Genomic DNA, 22737 nt, shown 5'->3' on the forward strand with positions numbered 1-22737 from the left:
ATACGTGTACAACTACCAAACCTATTGTTTCTAATAACTACTAAAAGCAATAGTGCCTCTAGAGACTATTAAAAGCAATACTGCCACTCATAGTGACTACCAAAGACAGTACCACTAGTGACTACCAACGCTAGTGCTACTAGTGACTACCAAAGCTAGTGCTACACCAGTAGTTACTATGAATGCTATTTAGTGCCACTAGTGACTACCAAAGTTATAGTTTAACATGTGACTACCAAAACTATTTAGTGTCACTAGTGACTACCAAAGCTAAGAAAAGCTTTTATATTCATATTTTAGGGTGAAATTGTAGCCAATCTTGGGCATTCTTCTCACCCATGGAAAATGCAGGCAAGTCTTCATAACTCGGGAGTATCTGCTGCAAAGTTGGTTAGCAACAACACAGTAGAGATATTACATGGCTGGGCCAACTTCACTGATCTCACCATTACCAAGCCTGAAAGTGGAAACTTCTTGGAATTCAGCATTGTTTATCCAAACACATCCATGCTAGAAAGTACCAACTCAACAGTGTTTTCTGTCAGTGAGAGTGCATTCCATATTTCAATCGCTGATCAACCTACTAGTCCACTCAAGGTTTTTGAAAGATTTGACATTCAGTTTAATCTAATTGAAGATTTTACAATGGACATTGCAGAAAATCTTGATATCAAGGTAAATTTTTATTTTTGCTAAACACAATGTTCTAGTTTTAGGATTTCCTTGATGAATGCTTCCCTGTTTTGATTAAAGTTCGCTCTTCAATTGAAATCCACCTATACTTCAGCTGAGACGATTTTTCAATAATAACCACATGCCATTGTTTATTTTGTCTACACTATCAAACTTTTTGTGACAAAAAAATGTGATGTGCCCATATAAATATGTCAAACTATTTTGATAGTGTAGCCAGAGCTTAATATCAAGCTCCAAAAATAAAATAACCTCCATCAAGGAAGTTTCTTATTTTTCAGGGTTATACTTGGATAGCTACCATAAGTTTATACATGCCAGATAATTACCGTGGTAGTTTACAAGGCCAGATGACTACTAAACTCAATCTAATATCAGCAAAAGGCAGTTTCCATGACTTATCCATCAGTGCTAATGGTTTCCAATATGTCTTAGAAATTGAGTTGGTTACCGTCCCAAGCAGAGACTATCACCGGTCTACAAAGTTAGATCCATTTGATGTAAGCAATGTTAATAAACATAAAGAAAGTCCAGTCAAAGTAGGCTTGAGGTTTTACGGAGACTATGCAACAGTTGTCACAGGAAAAGAAGACTATCTTGCAATCAACTTTATTAATAACTTTACTGTTTCATACCCTGACGTCACTATTACTTCAGTAGAAATCAGTGAAGGTAAGTGTAAACAATTTAGAAACATTTCAACTTGGGATTTCTTTACTTTTAAAATCTTCTTTTAAGCAATTTGTGTGGCAATTGCTGTAACCTAATCCAGAGTCTGGGAGGAAAGTGTTGTACACTGTGTATAGCTCTGTCTACACTATCAAACTAGTTTGACAAACAAGGTGTGATGTACCCAAATATGGTAGTGATAAGCCCAAATATGGTAGTGATATGATGTCATAATGTGTGGTAATGTAGACAGAGCTTTAGTGTAAATAACATTCTTGTGGTGTTTAATGTTCAAGTTTATATTATTTTATTATATAGCACAAAACTTTTCAGCTCATCGAATAATCTAATTGTTGACACAGATGAAAGCTTTTTTTAGTAATTATTTAAAACAACAATAGTAATAACGCGAAGACAATTATGTTATCAACTGAAGTACATAATAAATAAGTACACAACTCAATTATTTATTCAAAATATCTATCATTTCAGGTTCTATTATCTTTGATTTTATAATGGCTGGAGATACTGCAAACACAATGGAAGCCATTTATCGTGACCTTACTGCAGGTCGCATATCATTAACCTTTGATGGACAGGTTCTGGAAGCAGATATACGTTATATGATGCTTGATGGTGAACCTTATGCACCTGAAAATATAGTAAGTTTATTTTTTAATGTGTTGTCTTTGTTTCTATTTATACATTTTTTTCAAATGTGGTGAAATAGCATAAGATTCAGAGATAAGTTTACATTCTTTATATAATAGCGGGTCAAATGTCGGAGTTCTAATTATGCTTTGATGTTCTCAATCAAAATGTGTTTTTTTTTTTCGTTTTCAAGATATGGAAAATATTGTATTTTATTGCAGGAACCTCAATTATTTAAAAAAAAAAAAAAATAACGAGAATCAATAATTTTAAAGATGTATTGTCCCTTGAAACACAAAAAATGAAAAAAAAAATATTCTAAAATTAAATTGGCCATATCAAAGTAATATTAAAGTTATTCACTTTAAGTCGAAAATTCGAGCCAAAAACAACAAGTTTACGTAATTAACAGGTAAATTAATTTGATTACATTTCGTCTGGAAAATCGTCACGAGCGAAAGTAAACAAAGATTTCAAACCACGAGTATGCATGATGCTAATTAGGACTGTTTACAATTCGTGACGGTTGAGAAGTAGTTCTCACACATATCGCGAGGAAGTTTATGATTATGCATACAGAGTAGCCAAACAAGCGCGTTACATTATGAGATATGTTTTGATCGAAAACTTTAACATGACCCCACTTTTTTTCGAAATATATTTTGTAAAAAATGTTTTGGAATTAGTCAAAGGGACAATACATATTTAAATTAAATAAATACAATTTCAATATATATATATATATATATATATATATAAAGAGTCGCTATCCAATCGAGTTCGAACAATACCATGGAAGCCCCAGTGGTCTAATGGTTAGGACATCTGCATATCAAGCAGGCGGTCCGAGTTCGAGTCTCGGTTGGGGCGACTTTTTCTCATTCTCACAGATTTTCTCATCATTATCGTTTCAAATTAATTAATTAAATTTCAGTATATCACCGGGCGGTTTAGAATTAATGTTCTTTGCCTGTTGTGTTTATATATATTTAATATTAATATTTTCTGGCTGTTTACTTTATCGTTTTGATTTAGCTTTTCGCTTTTTATTTTTGTATCTCCATTGAGATCCAGCCACTGATACCCACAGCATTGTCATTTTTTTCAGTAATTTGCCTTTGGATTTATATATATATATATATATATTTTTGTTTGTATTAATTAATTTTTTTTTTCGTTTAAGAGTGAGTCATCAGGTTTTCCAATATGGGCCATTGTATTGATTGTAGTCATAAGCATTTTAATGATGTTCATCTTGTTGGCTTCCTGGTTCAAGGTTTGCCATACCACTAGTAAGTATTATTCAGTTTTTATATAAAATATAATAAAGTTTACATATTAATTCAGAATTGAAAGGCAAATAACTGAAAAATGACAATGCTGTGGTTATAAGTGACTGGATCTCAATAAAATACACACGAAATAACTAGAAATCTAAAGTAAAACAGCCAGAACAAAATTATAGAGTTTTCGTGTAACACCATCGGCGCAATGAAGTAAATTCCACTGTTGAAAAATCTCTTCAGTCAGAAAAGACCTCAATTCTGAAAATTAGTAAGCAATGCTGTTTTCCCAATCTTATCAATTTGAATATACATTAGTTAGGTCGAATTTGAGCAGAGACTCAAACTCTAGTGTACTTTTAGGTTGATAATGTTTCTCCACTCTTTTTTTACGAACGTGCATCTTGCGTTTCAAGCAGATTTTTTTTATAGATTAAATGTCCAGAAAATACCTTCTATCACAAAGATCACCTATTTCGTAAAAAGTGACGAATTAAATTCTAGTTATCAACTTTTTATTTATTGTGAATATATATTACTTAATAAATATTTTAATATTACTTATTATTTATTTTTGTGAATATAATTATACTGTGTATGAGTTTTGATTTTTTATGAAACTGTGTAGGCCTATTAATATGTTCTATGTTTTTATTTTTAGAATACAACGTTTCTAAAGTAGAGAAAATGTCGCTGACCGATAATATCTCACCAGTTAAAATATCAAGCTTTGCAGATAATTGTGAGGAAGAGACTTCACTGACTGTTCTCAATACCAGTGGTGGATCTCAACCATTGTGAGTACTTATCATCCTTTGCTAAATAAATACTAGAACGCCACTCCGAGAGTGCATACCTCCGCCTACTGTAAAATTCTTCTACATAAGATTTCACCGGAAAAAAAATATATATATTTATTTTTGTGTCTTAATGTTGTTGACTAACAATAGAACAGCAACGCCAAAAATAAACGGGTGAATTTTAAAAGAAATACAATCTCAGTTTACTTGTTACTTTAAGACTGCTCGTCGGCTTTTGAAAATTGTCTCCAATCTTTTATATACTCAAGAGATATTTAAGCCTGGTTTCATCAGAACAAAATTACTATTGTATTAACTAATACTAAACATCAACAAATTAAAAAAAAAGATCAAACAATGATTACTGTGTTCTTGTAGAATTTCAATGGATGATTTGCAGTTGTCTATAGACCAGTCTCGGCCATCTTTCAGTCGTAGCAAGTCTCCAGGTTTTAACACGCCATGTAGAACACCAGAAATATTGGTGAGAGCCTTACCACCAGGCTTTGCTGACGGCGAAACTGAACAAGGTACTTAGCATTGTAGGCTCTTTAGTATGTCTGTCTTGATTGGCTTTAGTCTAGTCTTAATATTGTGATTGTAATTTGTAAATTTATAATTCTAATTATTATTTTTAAGTTAGTCTTCCGTCCTTCCTGTTTTTTCTAACCTCATCATAATTACTCGTTTTATGTCTTTTGTACCGGTAGGTTATACATAATCTCCTCCATTTAGAATGCTTTTTGCCCTCAAACTTTGATGTATATTGAAAAACGAGTAGTAAAACAAACTTATAATATGTTATTATGTATTATATTTTAAAATACACAGTTATCAGGTGGAACAACTCGCAAATCTGTTTTCGATACATAACATCAGAGAGGGGCAAACATCTGATTTATCAACTTTCTGAGGAAAAGCAGTATTTCATAGTAGAGAATCAATATGCCTAATCACCATTGTTAAACGATTTCAGACGCCTCATTTATAAGTAGTTTATTTTCATCTAAGATGAAAACAAATATACTTACCTTAAAAAACAATAAACATCCATGTGATAACTGTGAGATCTATGTAAAACATATTGAATAATAATTAAGTAGGATGATCTAATATAAACATATAAACTAAATTATATAGTGCTTCCGACGTCTGAATTGAAGCTTAAACAATTGAGTCGATGTTACACTGGCACTAGGCCAGGATTAAACTCCGGACTTTGAAATTGGAAGGCAACTACCTACAGCTTCATCACACTTATCAATTGTTGTCTTGTTTTCAGATGTGGAAGATCGAGCCAGTATGCACGTCATGATATGCACTTCTGAAAAGTCACTGAAAAAGATTGGTTTACTGTCCGTAAATCTAGCTGGAACTCTCAGCACTCTCCGTGCAGATCTGCAGAAAGACCTCGGTAGCAAACTGCTACAACTACCATTCGCTTTCTTAAGTGAGGGTATGGTAGTTATTGATGGGGCTAGCGAGAAAAAGATGACGGTCCATGAGACATATGCGTCTGACAGTGTGCTCATTCGGTACATTAAATGGCGCAGATAGAATGGTGCCGTTATAAAAGAACATGAATGTCAACAAATTTTAGTTTTTAACAAAACAATATTATTAGGCGTAATTAGGACATTAATTACGTTATACGAAAATATTTGTCTTGTGATTCAGAGTATACACAGGGAAGAGTGAAATTACAATAATGTTATTTTACTCTTCCTTTGTATAAATAATGTAAATTATAAACCATTAACTGACATTAATTGTGTGGTGAAGTATAAGCTTGAAGTTTTGAATTGAATGTCATCCTTTATTTCAAATAAAAAACATATTAAGAATGTAACAAACATGCCAGGCCACAGTTTGGAGGACCAAGCATAATATGCAGGACAAAACAAGACAACAAATCGGGTAACAAAAGATTTGATAGAGGGATACGGCCTACACCTATTGGTTGGTCTATTTTATAATCTACGTAATGCTGGTTTTTAATTGGATGTTGGGTAACAAAAGAACTTACAGCATTCATTTGTCGCAATTGATAGAGCGATACCTCCTACACTTGGTATGTGTGTTTATACAGTGCGTAAATCCGGCTTTTGATTGGCTGGTTGGTACCAAAAGAACTTACCGAGATCATGTGTTGCAATTGATAGAGCGATGTGTTTATCGTCGCAGTACTGTAAAACTAATTAATAACTAATGATGCTAAGGGATATTAATATTATGTCTATGAATTGCCGAGGCCTTGGTAAAAAAAAGAAACGGGTAGATGTACTTAACTACTTGAAAGCTAAAAAACCAGACATTTTGTGTTTACAGGATGTTCATTTTACAAAACAAGTAGAAGCACATGTTAAATCAATTTGGGGAGATAAATGTTATTTTTGTAATGGTACTTCCAATTCAAGGGGAGTAGCAATTCTTTTTAATGATTTATTTGATAGTATAGTGTATAATACAAAGAGTGATCCGTCCGGAAATTACTTGGCGTTAGATTTTACATTTGATTCTAAACGATCAACACTGATTAATATATATGGTCCTAACACGGACAGTCCAGATTTTTATACGGAAATTATTCAAGTCATGAATACGTTTGAAAACGCTCATAACATTTTGTGTGGCGATTGGAACTTAACATTAAATCCTGATATAGATAACAAGAACTATGTTAATACAAATAACCCAAAAGCAAGAAAAATTGTACTTAAACTTATGTCAGAAAATGATTTAATAGACGCATGGAGAACAATACACCCTGACATAAAAAGGTTTACATGGCGACAACACAAACCACTAAAACAAGCACGGCTCGACTTCTTTTTGATATCAGAGGAATTACTCTCAATAATAGACACATGTAAAATAGACCCAGGATATCGTACAGATCACTCTTTGGTTAGCTTAAAGGTATTAACACAAACGAAAAAAGATAGAATCACCTATTGGAAGTTCAATAATAGCTTGTTAAGAAATGAGGAATATGTTAAAATAGTTAAAAAAGAAATTCAAACAATTACAGAACTATATGCTGCGTCGCCATACAAAAGAGACACAATTAAGGATATCCCAGTCTCAGATTTGTCCCTTTCTATTAATGATGCATTATTTTTTGAAATATTGCTCTTAGGAATAAGAGGCAAAACTATTTCGTTCTCCTCAAGGTTAAAAAAAGAAAATGAAAAGCGAGAAAAAGAATTAGAAGATAAAATTAATGTAATTGAAAGAAAGATGGATGAACTTCAAATTGGTCCAGAAATGGACAACAATATTGAAGAGCTAAATTCCATAAAGATTGAATTACAACAATTACGTATGGTTAAAATTGAAGGGATCATGCTGAGATCGCGAGCTCAGTTGGTGGAACAAGGGGAAAAACCATCTTCTTTCTTCCTTAATTTGGAGAATAAAAAGATTGTAAATAAAAGTTTGAATAAAATTAGGAGGGAAATGGGTCAGGATATAACTGATAATAAACAAATTATAAAGAATGTAGAAAATTATTATAACAAATTGTACAAAAACAAAGACGTTAAAATTGATCTTGTAACTATGAAAACAATATTTGAAAAAAATAGTATGACAAAATTATCACAAAAACAAAAGGAGGAAATTGAGGGGCCATTAACAATTGATGAAATATTACAAGTTCTTAAAAATATGAAAAACAATAAAAGTCCCGGACAAGATGGTTTCTCCGCCGAATTCTTTAAATTTTTCTGGATTAATATTAGTGGTTATTTAGTTAGAATGCTCGATTGGGTGTATAAGAACGGAAAACTATCTCAATCTCAACAAATTGGAATCATAACGCTTATACCTAAACCGAATAAACCAAGGGACCTTCTAAAAAATTGGCGACCTATATCACTATTAAGCATCACCTATAAGTTAGCGTCTGGGTGTATAGCTAATCGAATAAAGAATGTATTAAGTCATATTATAAGTAGAGAGCAAAACGGTTTTATGCCAGATAGATTTATTGGCGAAAATATTAGACTAATGAATGACATTATATGTCTTAGTGAACATATATTTTTGTATTTTTGTAATTTGTGCAGAAATATTGAATAATTTAATAAAGCAAAACAAACTAATTAAGGGAGTTAAAATTAGAGATGAGGAATATACAATATCTCAATATGCAGACGACACTACCATTATACTTGATGGGTCTGAAGCATCACTGCATGCAACACTCGATACACTGGATACATACGAGAGTATTTCCGGTTTAAGAATAAATGAAGAAAAAACAAAAGTTGTATGGATAGGTAGTAAGAGAGGTAGCAATGTAAGGTTAAAAACAAGAAAAAAGATAAACTGGATAGGCAATGCCATATTTTCAATTTTAGGTATTGACTTTTCATTAGATGCAGTTCAAATGATTAATGTAAACTATGAAAGAGTGTTTTTAACGATAGAGCGTATGATAAACCAATGGTCTAAAAGAAACTTGACAGTTATTGGTAAAATAACTATTATTAAATCACTCTTGTTACCAAAACTCATTCATATGATCATGTCCTTACCGAACCCATCAAATGAATACGTAGTACGTCTTAATAATTTATTTTTTCGTTTTATTTGGCAAAACAAACCTGATAAAATAAACCGGCATCAGATGAAAAGTGATTACTTACATGGTGGATTAAGAATGGTAGATTTAAACTTTTTTTTTATGTCATTAAAAATAACTTGGTTGCGTAGAATTTTCAACAATAAATCCGAAGACAACCCAATATTTAAGCTATTTAAGTACATAACAAATTTGTCTAACTCTATGCAACTTGAAACGAATTGTAAACGTCTGTCCAGCATTAGAGATAATGTTAAAATTCTCTTCTGGAAAGAGGTAATAGATGCATGGAGTAATTTTATTTCTATTCATTATCCAAAGTCTGTTGACGAGCTATTACGAATGCAAATTTGGAATAATGAAGTAATAAGAATAGGCAACGAATGTATAAGATATGGAAATTGGGAAAAAGCAGGTATTTTGTTTGTTAATGATTTGTTTAACAGCAATGGGCAATTTATGAATAAAAAAGAAGTCGAAGATACCTATGGTATTAAGATAAATTATATAAAATTAATAGGATTAAAAAGGCTTCTTAGGGAAAAATTTAACAATTTAATGATATGTGAAATTAAAAAAACAGTTTTGCCAGATATTCCATTTCATATAAAAGTACTCTTTCAACAAAGAAAGGGATGTCGTATTTTTTATGATGTTTTAAATAACTCAATGTTTAAATCATGGAAAGCACAAAAGAAATGGGCAGAAAATAAATTTGTATTCAATAACGAACAATGGAAAACAATCTACCTAGCTCCACATACGTGTACAATGAATATTGCTTTAATATATTTTCAATATAAAATTGTAAATAGAATAATTGCAACAAATGAACAATTATTTAAAATGAATATAAAAGAAACTTCAATGTGCTCATTTGGAGATGGTAAAATTGAAACCATTCAGCATTTGTTCTGTAATTGTCCAATAGTAAAAAGGATATGGAACCTCCTCCAGGAAAAAATTTCAGAAAAAACTGGAGTGCAATTTACTTTTAGTAAAGAGAGCATAATTTTCGGATACCAAGATGCGCATCAGTTTTTTAATTTAAAAGCCATTAATGCAATTATTCTAATTGTAAAATCATTTATTTATAAATGTAAACTAGTTAAATGTAAGCCAACTATCAAAATGGTTATGAACGAGTTAAAAAGGTTTTATGAAACAGAACAATTTATTTATCATCAGAATTTTGAGGACAGTATTTTTAATAGAAAATGGATAAAATTAGAAGAATTTATAAATCAAATATGAAATGGTTAGAGAGTAGAATAATTTTTATGAACCTTTATTTAATTTGTTAGATGGATATCTTTGTTGTTGTTTGTTTGTTGCTTTTTATTTTAATTTTTTATTTGATTATGTTTTTCCTTTGTAATGTATTATATGATGAAATAAAAAAAAAAAAAAAAAAAAAAAACAAATCACAAAACACAAACAAAATTAGTAGAAAACACATCCGAAAGGCATAACATTCAGATTATTATAAACAAAATTACAGATAAAAACTACATTACTAGGGTACAATTGTTTTGAAACGGGCATTCAATATGGTATAGCTACATACCAATGCCGTTTCGTTTAGTTTTTAATTTATTCTGTTCATTTTACTTTTATTCACGCAAAACACATCTTGAAAAGTATTTAAGTTTTCGTCTGTTTGACAAGCCACGGCTTCCGACCTCTACACAATCTTCATGTATAACCTTTTAGTGTCAAATCATAATTGAATGCTGCATACTTGGCTAATTTGGTTAATTTTTAGCTATCGACTAAAATATTACCATGTTATAGGCATAATAATATTAGTTAGCACAAAAAATAGTAATGTTATGCGCAAAATGTTTTCTAATAATTCAAGTTTATAAAGAATGATATGCATTGAATTGAAAATAATAATATAGCATCGACTAAACTACCTAAAAATTGTTTTAAAAACGATTTAAAGCAAGTAATATAATTATAGTAGGTCTAATCATGGATTAAAGAATAGAAGGATATGCATCGACGTGAGATCAAGGGTTCCTTGACTCTCGCCGACAGACCGCGGACCGCCCACAATGTTACAGTTTAATTAACCGCATGGTAACAACGAAACGGTCGCGTGCCTAATATATTGTTTACTGCACATGTGCAACGACATTTAACCTTGTTGGCTACTACGCTTCTTTCGCGCGTTCTTTGGTGGCATGATGTTTGTAGATGGTCAACTATTGACTATGTTGGTTTCTGCCGCGATTGATCTACGCTAATGATTTTTTTATGATGATTAAAGTAGCATTTTATGACCTGTAGTAGCCCTACATCTGAGACAATAACTATTAGTTGTCTCATTTGTTGTAAAATTACAAAATCAGCAAGAATGCTAGCCTAGCTAGGCCCAGGCCTTGTACTAACTAGGCTAAACTGGGCTAGTAAACCCTATGATTTGCCGACATTGATACTGCCTAGGTAGGCCTAGGCTAATCTTAAATACTCACCGTTGTCTTACTTCTTGTGTGAATAATAATAATAGGTAGGCCTACTTCGTTTGTTCGTGATCAAGTTTGCCCTGCGTGTACTTTTCAAAACGACCGCTAGGTAACGAATCGCAACTATACATAGCCAGCCAATCCCGGATCAGGGATCGCTGTTTTCATTCAATTAGGCCCGGTGATTGGATGTGATGTGGATGACATAACCACTAGCCAATCACCAGGCACTACAGTTTAAATATAATCACATCGATAATTAAGGAGATTTATGAAGAAACCACTGCTTAGCCATATATTAAAAAACACGATTGTTGTATGTCTGAACACCGGCCACGCTAACAACATACATGGTCAAATGCATAATTTAATATTCTATAGATTAACGCAATTTTTAATGACAGAAGATGGCAGGCAAATAATGATAATTCAAATATAAAAATGGCATATTTTATTAATATTACCAACTACCTAAAATTACCAGTCGTAAGAAAGTGAACTTTTCGTAGTCCGATTGTGATGAAACTAAAACAGAATTATTCAGCAATATATGTTTGTTATCAATTAATCATCGACGCAGACATGTCAATAGAACATTCAGACTGCGCATACGATTTCTACATGGTTACGTTTTGGTCTAAAAAAATGTAACAGTTGATTCGCAGCGTTTTACAGAGGGCCGCGGTTAGAGACACGGAGTTCAATGAACGTGTTTGTTTGATTGGCAGCAGTGCTTTAGTATAGGCAAGCGCGTTGTAAAATCGTTTGATGTCACCGTCGATGCATATCCTTCTATTCTTTAATCCATGGTCTAATCAAGAAACTCAATCAAAGATTTAGGCTGGGTAAATTTAACTCACGTTTCGCCTAATATTTTGTAGAAGAAGGTTGGTAAACCGTTAATAATAACGAAAATCAGGAAAAAGAAAATATTGACAATACAACTAATAATGGTCAAACAAATGGTATAGATAACGATAACATAAACCCCGACGTTAATAATAGGAATAACAACGTCAATAATAACAATATATATACCAATGTTACAAATAAAAATATAAGTAAAAGTATTTACACGTCCATATTAGAACTAAATATATGTTTTCCTTTTACAAACAACCCAACTAAATTAAAATATATTTATCTTATGTCTGCCACAAATACTGATCTTATTGTTAAACTTGGAAAATATTTATTTTTTTCATTTAAACGTAGAACAGAATTTTTAAACGCACTCAACTAATATTTATTTAACATGTATTACATTGTATATTATTTGGGCCAAAGGCCATATATAATAAATGTTTCTTGGATCTCAAAGAAAGAATGAGAATGAGAATGAGTTACAGCAAACTGGTAACAATTAATTATTAATGTAAAGGGTAGTGTGAAAAATGAAGCATGAAGAATGAATTTGAAATGTTTGATATGATGCGTTTTTTATTTCACTATCTTCACTACCTGATGATATGTCTCATATATATCTATAGTTACTTTATCTATATTACAGGCTATATTATATATTTTGTGATTTTAAAATGTATAAAGAATGAATGCATGATTAATGTAGGCCTACACATTATTGAAATCAGTCATTGTTATGTTTAAAGCAGACAATAACATAATTGTTACCATTAACGTTTTTTGTTCTGCGATGATTTTTAATTGTGACATCGAGATGATATATTTTAAAACCAAAACATTATTGTACACAAGTTAAGCTTCAATGAAGATGATTGAATTCTAGAAAAAATATAAAAACAGGCTTTTTTCAATTGTGATTCGGTAGATAACTAAATAAAATAATCTTTGAATGAATATGACATTTAGACGTGACCGACTGCATTGTTTGTAATCACGTGGTGTTTGCTTATGTTGGACATTATTATACATAAGATAACAGTATGATGAATATATAATGAGGCAGATTAATGCTCTTAGGAGAAAAGCCTTTTTCATAAATTTTGTAATTTTTTTACAAATTACCTGATCTAAAAATTAGGCCTACAGTTATAATTTATTTTAACTAAAGTTACTAAATGTTTTGGTAAATTTTCATCAAAAATCAAACAAAATAACTGCAAAAGTGCCCTGTTTTCCAAGTAGTTCCCGCTATTTTTAAGTACAAATAATTTGAGAAAAGGCTATATCTGAAATTTGAACCCCCAAAATAAAAAAAAATAATAATTGAAAATTATGTCAGATATTTTTTAATAATGTTCTTTTGAAATTTATATTCATTTGAAAATAAAATACTACATGAACTTTTGTAATGAAAAACAAAAACACGTTTTGGTCAATTACTCAAAAGTAGCCTTTTGTAGATAAGCCCTTTTCTCAAAACGGCAGTATAGGCCTACTGTAATTGTCCTAAAAATGTGTTTCTTCAATAGCATTACTATTTGAATGTGTGTACAGTATTTAAATTGATGTTTTAAGAGAAAATAAATGACAATAAATGAGCTGTTATGAAATGGACAATTTAAGTAGAAGAATGTAACGATTAAAAAAAAACTTGGAATAAACTTGTTATACTTGCCCAAGTAAACATTTATAATACTATTATTACTAGGTAGAGAAATATGTTTTATTTAAAAGTGGTGAGAACCACAAGGAGAATGCAGTGTATCTCAATAATATCTACATGCAGAACAACATAATTGCCTTTCTATATAGGTTTTCATATTGACTGACTGATCCATTTTATAGGAGCAAATACATTTTATTAAATGGGATGGGAATTCATCCCTGGCCGAAACGTTACCGATTCGACGAAAAGCTGAATCTGAAGGCAGCGATGGCGTTCCACAGTCATATATTTGGCGTTCCATAAGTTATAGCGCCACCTTTGGTTGGTATTTGGCGCATAGATTTGAAAACGACAAACGACGATATTTTGTAGGCTCTCTGTGACGTGAGAAGAAGTAATGTTTCTAGGCCTACGTGTTTTTTATGTCGATTTATGAATAAGGTATGTATTTGAAGATGACTAAAGCATCTATATAATGTTTATAATCCCCTTAATGTCTAACAATATGTTGAAATCATTTCTTATTAGCCACATCATACATTTAAACATTCAAACTTATTCCTGCTCTATTAGTATAATTATGATAGCTGTGCTGTGTTTCAGCCCGACGACGAACGATACCTGACGAGCCGCCAGACTCCGAGAAGAATCGTCGTTCTAGCCTATCATTTTATGCCTAGCCTAGGCCTACATCTATTAATCAAATGGGCCATCCCATTCCCAGCCGCCTAAGCTAGCCTAAATCGAGGGCGCGCCACCTAAGTCTAGTGTGAAGCTTTGTACACAAATAGAAACGGAATTTTACCTTACTTAAAAAATGTATTGTAATTTGTAGGCTACTACTAGTAGCTAGGTAGGCCTAGCCTCTACTACTACTAGCTAGGCTAGGCCTATGTTGTCCCCCTGAAAAAATAATTCTTAAAACATTTTTTGTTGAAGAATAGGCTAGGCCTAGAAGGCTAGCCTATGCATAATAGGCTAGGCCTAGTACTTACGAATACAGATCACTCCGGCCGCGATTCACTCCGGCCGCGATTCATTCCGGCCGCAGCTATGGAGCGCCCAATGAGTCTTTTACAACCGAGAGACGTTTTTTTGTAGAGAATCAAAATAAATATTTGTAATCATATAGTATATTTTTCGACGTGCATTACGTCATAACCAGCCAATGGGGTGCTGGACTTTGGATTTTTTCATATACGCGAAAACAGTGATCAACCGCATTTTCTTTATGCTTCATTTATCGGTATTATCGCCGTCGTGTGTGACAAAAACTAAATGTAGCCTACGTCTGTTATTATTATTATTGAAAAGCCAAAACATGTTGATTTTAATTCTAGAATACAAAAAAACCGTTTCAAAAGAGGCCTAGGCCTACTTACTACGTACTATAACCTCATTATATGAGTTTGTTTGTGTAGGGAAAGCGATGCCAGGCTGGGGCCAGCTGCATGTGTGCGCTGATTTCTGTGACTCAGACCTGGGGCTACTGTCTAAAAATCATAGTATTTGAGGGCCCCTTTATTGTCCGCACTTGCTTGTTGTTTATGGTCACCATTGTAAACAAAGTTTAATAAAAAATATAGGCCTAAAGGCCATTTGGAATAAAAATAAAACCCTCATCAGCGCACACACACCCATGCAGCCTGGCGCCGCCGACAGGAATTCTCTACATACAACAGACGCGATATGAAAAAAAATCAAAAGTCCTTATACGATGACGTCACACACATACCAGCACCCCATTGGCTGATTATGACGTAATGCAATTTTACCGTACCTTTAGTAAACAGAAGTTAGAATACGGTACCGTATCTTTAGCCACAGCGTATATTTTTTCTCTTTCAGGATCACAACAACATCGCAAGTGTTTTAAATTAGGTCTAATGCTAAAACAAAATAATTTATGTGTTGTATCCAATTAAATGTAATAGGCTAGTATAATTGTAATGTGATTAATTAATGTAATTTATTGCAATGTACCCTATATGTCATATTATTGTTATCATATATAAATTAAAATATAAAATCATTGTAAATTGGACTGTACAAAAATAATATATTAATTCTTGATACAATTCCAGGTAACATTAATTACACGGATATTTGATTATTTGAAATGAATTAATATTGTAAATATTGTTATTAACTATAACAAACATCAATAATAATTGATTATTTGAAATAAATAAATTAATATTTTACATATTGTTATTAACTATAATTAGTAAGTATGGGTACTGGCAAGATATGTGTTATAAAAATAAGGGTTTTAACAAATTTTTAATGTTAATAAATGTAAAGCTATAAAAATAAATGTACATAGAAAGAAATTAAATAGTGTTATTCAAGCATTAATTAGACGGGTATTTGATTATTATTTTATTATGGAATTTAATTAAGTTAAGTTTAGTTTGAAAGAAAAAGCAGTTCCAACTTCTTTGAATGTTATTGTTAATGAAAAAAGTAAAATTGTTGCTAATAAATATTCAACTAGTTCCATTTAAATTCACCAAGAATTTGTTATAACTAACAGTAACACTGAACAGTATAGAAAACGTAGATATGGGCGCTCCATACTAACGGCCCCTTTGCACAGGAAGTCGAATTGAATAGCGGCCGGAGTGCATACCATCGCGCTAAACTGATACGGCGGCCGGAGTGAAGCGCGGCCGGAGTGAAGCGCGGCCGGAGTGAAGCGCGGCCGGAGTGATCGGCTACCGTACTTACTAGGCCTAGGTCTATATGCCATTTTAATGTCGCCTCATACTGTACATCATAGCCGGCCTCATATAGGCTCTAAATTTATTTACCTGAAAAAAAACTGTAAATTAAAGCAAAAATTGGCTGGCTGCCAGTCAATACAGTTTTTTTTGTTTAATTTATTATTATTTTGTCATTTTGTAAGTGAAAGTATTATTTTTTCTGTTTCTTTTTCTACGGACCTTTTAAACTTAAATATTAATTAAAAACATTTGAATGTTGTATTCTTTTTATCTATAATAGGCCTACCTAATAATAACTAAAAGTATCTTAATTCTTACTATACACTGTTGCTAGCTAGTATCCTGTAGGCCTATCCTACTAGGCCCTACTGTATATCAATACAATAGACCTACCAGTACCACCATTCAAATCCACCTTTCTTTCTGGCTCCTCTACTTTTGGCGTAGTAGTAGGCTAGCCTACTGTAACTATACATATCACAGTTGTAAGCCCCTAGCAAACCCTAATATTGATTAAATTATGTCCAAAATTCAAAGCTTGTAATTGTCTAACTATCATTGTATCAATCAATCCGGCCTATTTGCGCTAACCAATTGTACAAAAAATTTTCTGAGAATACAAATATTATAGTACAATATTCTGACATTCTACTGTGTAACTGTAACATTGTACATAACGTTTCCTGTGTTTTTACTTTATTTTTAGAATAACAAAAACTGAAAATGAGCTTTGAATTTGTCATACCGCTGCATCAATCAGACTTACTAAGAGCATCAGGAGCCAATCAGTATGTGGTTGAAGACCTTTGTGTTTCCAGGCAAATTGCAGATAAAGTATTTGGTAGATACATTTATTTATAAACAAATTTAATAATTCAATTCATGGTATCTGATTGTTTAATAGATGTTGTATAGTTATTGCCATGCCCTTAAATCACCCCTTAACTGCATGTGTCTGTGTTTTTCGTTATAGAATTTATACTAACAGTATATAAAAATAAGTAATTCCGGTTTAGTAATTGTATACCAAATGCCATATTTCATTTCAATAAAAAACAATAAACAAAACAATATTAAAATACACAAACATAATAAATAACAGGCAAATCATGAAACAGGGCACCCCAATTATTGAACTACTGTGTAAATCACTGTTGGGTGGGGAAATGAATGGAAAACCTTTTTACTCAAACAGAAAATCTAAGTTTCAATTTGTAACTTGGCAAAATAGAATTTTAATTTTTTTTTATGGTAACGATACTGTAGAATCCACAAGTTATCTTTATCTTATAGGCCGAAATAATAGATACGGTAGCACGCCCTATGTTGCTTGCTGTATGTTTCAAGTATTTCGCTTAGATTCATTTATTCGTGGAGTACTAACTTAATGTTTAAACGGAAAAGCTATACAGTAAAGTCCTGAATCAAATACGTCCATTGACTGTCACAAATGCTTTAATTAGACTTAATTAATATAAATTATTGGTGTTTTTTTACTTATTCTTTTTTCTTTTTCTTATTCTAGGTTGTAAATCATTGTTACGGAATGATGGACCACTTATGCTACTTGAAACCTTTGATATATTTTACAGTGTTTTAAGGTACTGACATTTTATTTATCTTAAATTACGCCAGTGCGTCTTCTCCGGGCAGGCGATGTTGGTTCGTGATTGCTACGATTCCTGTGCGGTAGTATTGAGTTGTTGAAATATTATTCGCATTACATCTGTCTGTGTGGTCTGTGGAGTTGCGGCATATAAACTCTCTCAATCTTATTGGTATTACATACACATACCTGTAAATAAATTTATCAACATTTAAAGCTCTGTCTGCACTATCAAACTAGTTTTCAAGACAAAAAAAGTGTGATGTGCCCAAATATGGTAGTTATAATTACTGTATGTGTCCGACTCCAAATATAGTAGTGATATGACATTATGTCCATATATGGGCACATTCACATTTTTTACTTTTTTGTTCTTTTAAAAAGATATTTTATACTTTACAAATGGAGTTTGCTTTTTTTCCAGGCAATTTAAAGATGTAACTTCTGAGGTGAAGGAGATGGCCTGGGAATTTCTTTTAAAAAGTTAGTTTTTTCTTGTTTTCTTTCATAAAAAGATGATCATTAAATCTCACTTTTGACAAGAATGTCAGAAACAAACTAAAGGTCCTAGCTTCAAATTATCATCAGTACAGAGGTTCCTGGGTAAAACTCGAACCCACAACCTCTGTCACTAGCCTGCCAAGCCAATAAAATCTAGGATTAAAAGTAAAATTTCACTGTCTAATTCAATTCTATTTACAGTGTGCAAACAAGAAACACAAGGGTTAGCAACATATTTAGAGGAGGACCAGCTAGACTCCGTATCGAGACAGCGTCACTTGAACTTTCTTAAGATGAACATGTACTTGCTGAGCCAGATGGCTGAGACATTTGAGACCGTATTAACAAGGCCAGCGACCAGTATTGCATCAAAAAAAGTAATTATTATTAAGCTCTTTCTACCAAACTTTATGTAACAGAATATGTGATATGCCCATCCTATACGGACATGATGATTTCATATCACTACCATATTTGGGCATATCACTACCATATTTAGCCATTTCACACATTTTTTGTCAAACTCTATCGGTAGTGTTTGACATAGCTTAAGAGGGTTAAACCTTAAACCTAATGTTGACTCTACATCCCAACATGCAGTGCACAAGCTCCACCTACTTTGTAAACAAATTCAATCATCTGTGCATAAATAATGGAAAACATTAGTATTGTACATACAGTCAAAACATTGACCAAAGGTTATCAAAAGATGGAAGAACTCTTTACATTGGTGCAAATAATGACAAAAATAGTATATTTAAAGTAAATTATTTTTTTGCTGTTTAAATCAAACAATTAAATGAATTCTTCATCTTTAATTATGCAAGTAAAAGGTTTATCAGTGCTAGATAATAAATACATAATATGTGTTGAATGTGTAATATATATACAGTATACTGTACATTATTTTCATTATGCTATCAAAACAGTATGTTAACATAACAGTTTCATCTGAATTGGATTTTACATGTTAGGCTCCCTATTATTAATTTAAATGTGTATTTTCATATAAAAATAATATTTGTTTGATAGCAATATTTTTGTGCGTTGTTTGTTAATTTGGTGTTTGAATTTTCTAATCGCAAAGGGTGGTCGTAAGAAAGCTGCAAACGTAGGTTTTGATTGGGAAAACGAGAAAGAGAATTTCATCAGTGTCATTTCTCAACCACTTCAATTGGATATATATCGTCTCTGGGATCCACCAATTGTAGAAGAGGAGTTTGTTAAGTAAGGACAATATCAAAATTTAATTGTCAATGTCAGAATGTAGTGTTACTCTTTGTTGAATAACTTTATCATTCTACCAATCACTCAAATTTCTGCTTAATCATTAACGTTCTTAAATATGCTACCTTTTGACTCTTCCTTATTTTTAGTATAACAAATAGTGCATTCATTTGTTTTGTTTCAATTTCCTTTGAGTTACTTAGTTTCAATGGCCAACCAAAACTAACATAATGAACATTCTTAAATGTAAGCATGATGTTCAATTTTACTGTTTATGTGCTACTATAGCCCACAAAGCACGCAATATTGGCTAGCCAGTGTACAGTAGTTGCTAATGACTGCACTAATTTCTCTACAACTAATTAATAGACATTTATTTCAATTTAACTGTGTATTCAACTGCAGTTTTAGTCATCTGTGCTATATTAGTATGTATGATTAGTTATTGATTGAAATTATTTTTGATTGTAGCCTTGTAGCCAACTGTTGTTACAAATTACTTGAGAACCCTTTGACATGCCGCAACAAACCATGTAAGGACGCCATCTTTAATTTGATTGGACTACTAGTGAAACGCTACAACCATACCCTCAGTAAGTATTCATACCTTATTTAAAATTTAATGAATGAATTTAAATTAAATATTTCTTGTTTCATAATTTGCCAGAATTGATACTACCATGTCTTTTCTAACTATTAGCAAACGCTACAAGCTAACATGGTTACACCTGAAATACTGTATATAATTACCTTATGAATATTCAAATTAGTTAGATATAAAATTCACAAAATATGTGTTTGCAAATTTTACTGTACATTTATCGAAATTCATTTAGCCTTTTCTTTCCACCATTTTAGACCGGAAGATTCATTTATCTGTCGGGGAAAATCATGAGAGACATTACAAGTATTTAAATTTGTTAATCAATATTCAATATTTGCATTGTATTTTGTATACAGGTGCTAGTTTGAAGGTTACACAGTTACTACAGCACTTTGAGCATGTATCAGGACCATTGGCAGAAGCTGTAAGCCTCATTTGTACCAATTTTGGTGTCAAGAACATTGTTAGTGAAATATTCAGGTATGTACATTTATGCTATTTAACACCGGCCTAAATGTACCAATAGATTGTTAGTTTAAATGAGGTTAGGAGCATTCCTGGCACCAAAGAATTCCACCCCACAGAAAAATGTCACCACAAATGTTGGCCTCAATCATACAAAACCTGAACATTTCTGTACTATCACCCTCCACAAAAAGAGAAACACACGGTCATGAATAAATATTCAAATATATATTTTCAGAGAAATCGGCAGCATGGATCCGAAGGATTTAGCCAGAGACAACAGTGGTACAAGATCTTGCGCAGCATTTCTGGTTGAACTTGCTGAGAGGATCCCTGCCATTATGCTGCCAAGCATGAGTGTCCTGTTGTGCCATTTAGATGGGGAGGTATGCCACAAATTTGGTGTCGATGGTACAAGCTTGTGTATCAGATTTACTTTAAGTCAAATTAGTTAAGCCTAGATTTCCCATTGAGAAATAGAGCCACGCTTGTGGTATCTGTAATAGAGTTATTGAATTGTTGAACTTTTGTATATTTTAGTCTTATACAATGAGGAACAGTATGCTGGGTGTGATTGGAGAGATTGTTCTGCAAGTTCTAAGTGGAGATACATTGGATAAAAAGGCTAAAGATACTCGTGATCAGCGCCTTGACAAATTAGAGGTTTGTTGTTTGAAAAACAAACACACTTTTAGCTGATTTTAGTATGAAAATGTTTGAGAGTTAAAACTTTGGAAAAACCCACCTATAAATTTGTTTGCATTTGAATGCAAAAACAACAGGGGTTATGAATTGTATGTACAATTAACATTAGAAAGAATGTCTTCTCTCACATACAGGAGTTCCTAGTAACTGTCTGTTTAGATTTCAAACACAGGTATATCCAAGGTTGACTTGTTGCTTTAAATGAAAGCAGTTTACATCACCTACACGATGTTTTGGCCATTATCACTGGCATTCAGTTCTGAATAATTCAGAACCATGTCCACAGTTTTGCTGCTTCCCAGCTAAGCGGGCAAACCTGTGATTTACAAACAGTAAACAAAAACAAACGGAAGCAATTAATTAGGAAATAAAAAATAAAGATATATATAATAAATAAATTGACGGATGAATTTAAGAAAGTTTATAAAAATATGCTAAAATATTTCATTTAATAACAATTATTAAATATATTCAATAGGAAGTTGGAAAAGAAGGGGTACTATATTGTACACAATTCTGGGCACAACCTTCTCATGAAACGAACATATGGCAATATATGTTTTAACACTAGGGCCATAGAGCTGTTGTAGGCCTAGGTTAGGTTGGCCTACTGGAGCTTAGAGTTGAATGTTCAGGATTCTTTTCTACTCTATTTTATCTTCACAAATTTAATTCTTAGGATCATATTCACGATGTTCACGCATTCACTCGCAGTAAAGCTCTTCAGATTTGGCATCGGATGTGCAACAATTAAAATTGTAATGATAATAGTATAATCATGCTAGTACGAAGAAATAAATACTCGCAAATAAAATTTAATTTAAAAATCATGATAATAAGTGTTTTGTTTCGTTTTCTTTCTGTTTTTATACTTGTACTATTATTGTTGCTCTTTTGGCGCTCCATAGAAACAAAAACATTGAGCATGAGGAGTTACAGTATACAAAGAAACACGTCTGTAAAATCATCAATTTAAAGGATTTATTTATTTGTTTTTATGTGTTTCTCCTTCTGAAAGTACTTATAAGTCCTAATTTTAAAGTGTGGTATTCAGGATAAATTTAGTTAACAAATTTGGAGTCAAAATACAAGAAAGGCAGGTGCGAAAGAAAAACATCCTCTGAACCACACAATGGAGTAAATATATACCAACAAATAACCCGTCAAGTTTGTTTGTTTGTTGTAAAGAAAAAAATATACATTATTTTACTCAACGGG

The 22737-nt window shown here is 32.1% G+C and overlaps 2 protein-coding genes and 1 non-coding gene across 3 annotated transcripts; all 3 read left to right on the forward strand.

The window, feature by feature from the left end:
- The first annotated feature begins 1899 nt into the window (after positions 1-1899).
- Positions 1900-5988, forward strand: LOC140043807 (uncharacterized). Its single transcript, XM_072088278.1, has 5 exons — positions 1900-2024; positions 3197-3305; positions 3958-4093; positions 4475-4626; positions 5379-5988. Exons 1-5 carry the CDS (start codon positions 1902-1904, stop codon positions 5651-5653), a joined length of 795 nt encoding a protein of 264 aa, XP_071944379.1. The 5' UTR covers positions 1900-1901; the 3' UTR covers positions 5654-5988.
- Trnad-auc (transfer RNA aspartic acid (anticodon AUC)) lies at positions 2812-2883 on the forward strand. The gene has a single exon. It is a non-coding gene; the product is annotated as a tRNA-Asp (tRNA).
- Positions 5989-14050: 8062 nt separating the features above from the next.
- LOC140043808 (condensin complex subunit 1-like) lies at positions 14051-22320 on the forward strand. Its single transcript, XM_072088279.1, has 10 exons — positions 14051-14126; positions 17118-17252; positions 17937-18012; positions 18442-18500; positions 18720-18895; positions 19606-19745; positions 20217-20338; positions 20706-20829; positions 21053-21200; positions 21355-22320. Exons 2-10 carry the CDS (start codon positions 17135-17137, stop codon positions 21511-21513), a joined length of 1122 nt encoding a protein of 373 aa, XP_071944380.1. The 5' UTR covers positions 14051-14126; positions 17118-17134; the 3' UTR covers positions 21514-22320.
- The last annotated feature ends 417 nt before the right edge of the window (positions 22321-22737 follow it).

The sequence above is a fragment of the Antedon mediterranea genome, chromosome 3 (assembly GCF_964355755.1).
Source record: "Antedon mediterranea chromosome 3, ecAntMedi1.1, whole genome shotgun sequence".
In the NCBI taxonomy this organism is placed as follows: domain Eukaryota; kingdom Metazoa; phylum Echinodermata; class Crinoidea; order Comatulida; family Antedonidae; genus Antedon; species Antedon mediterranea.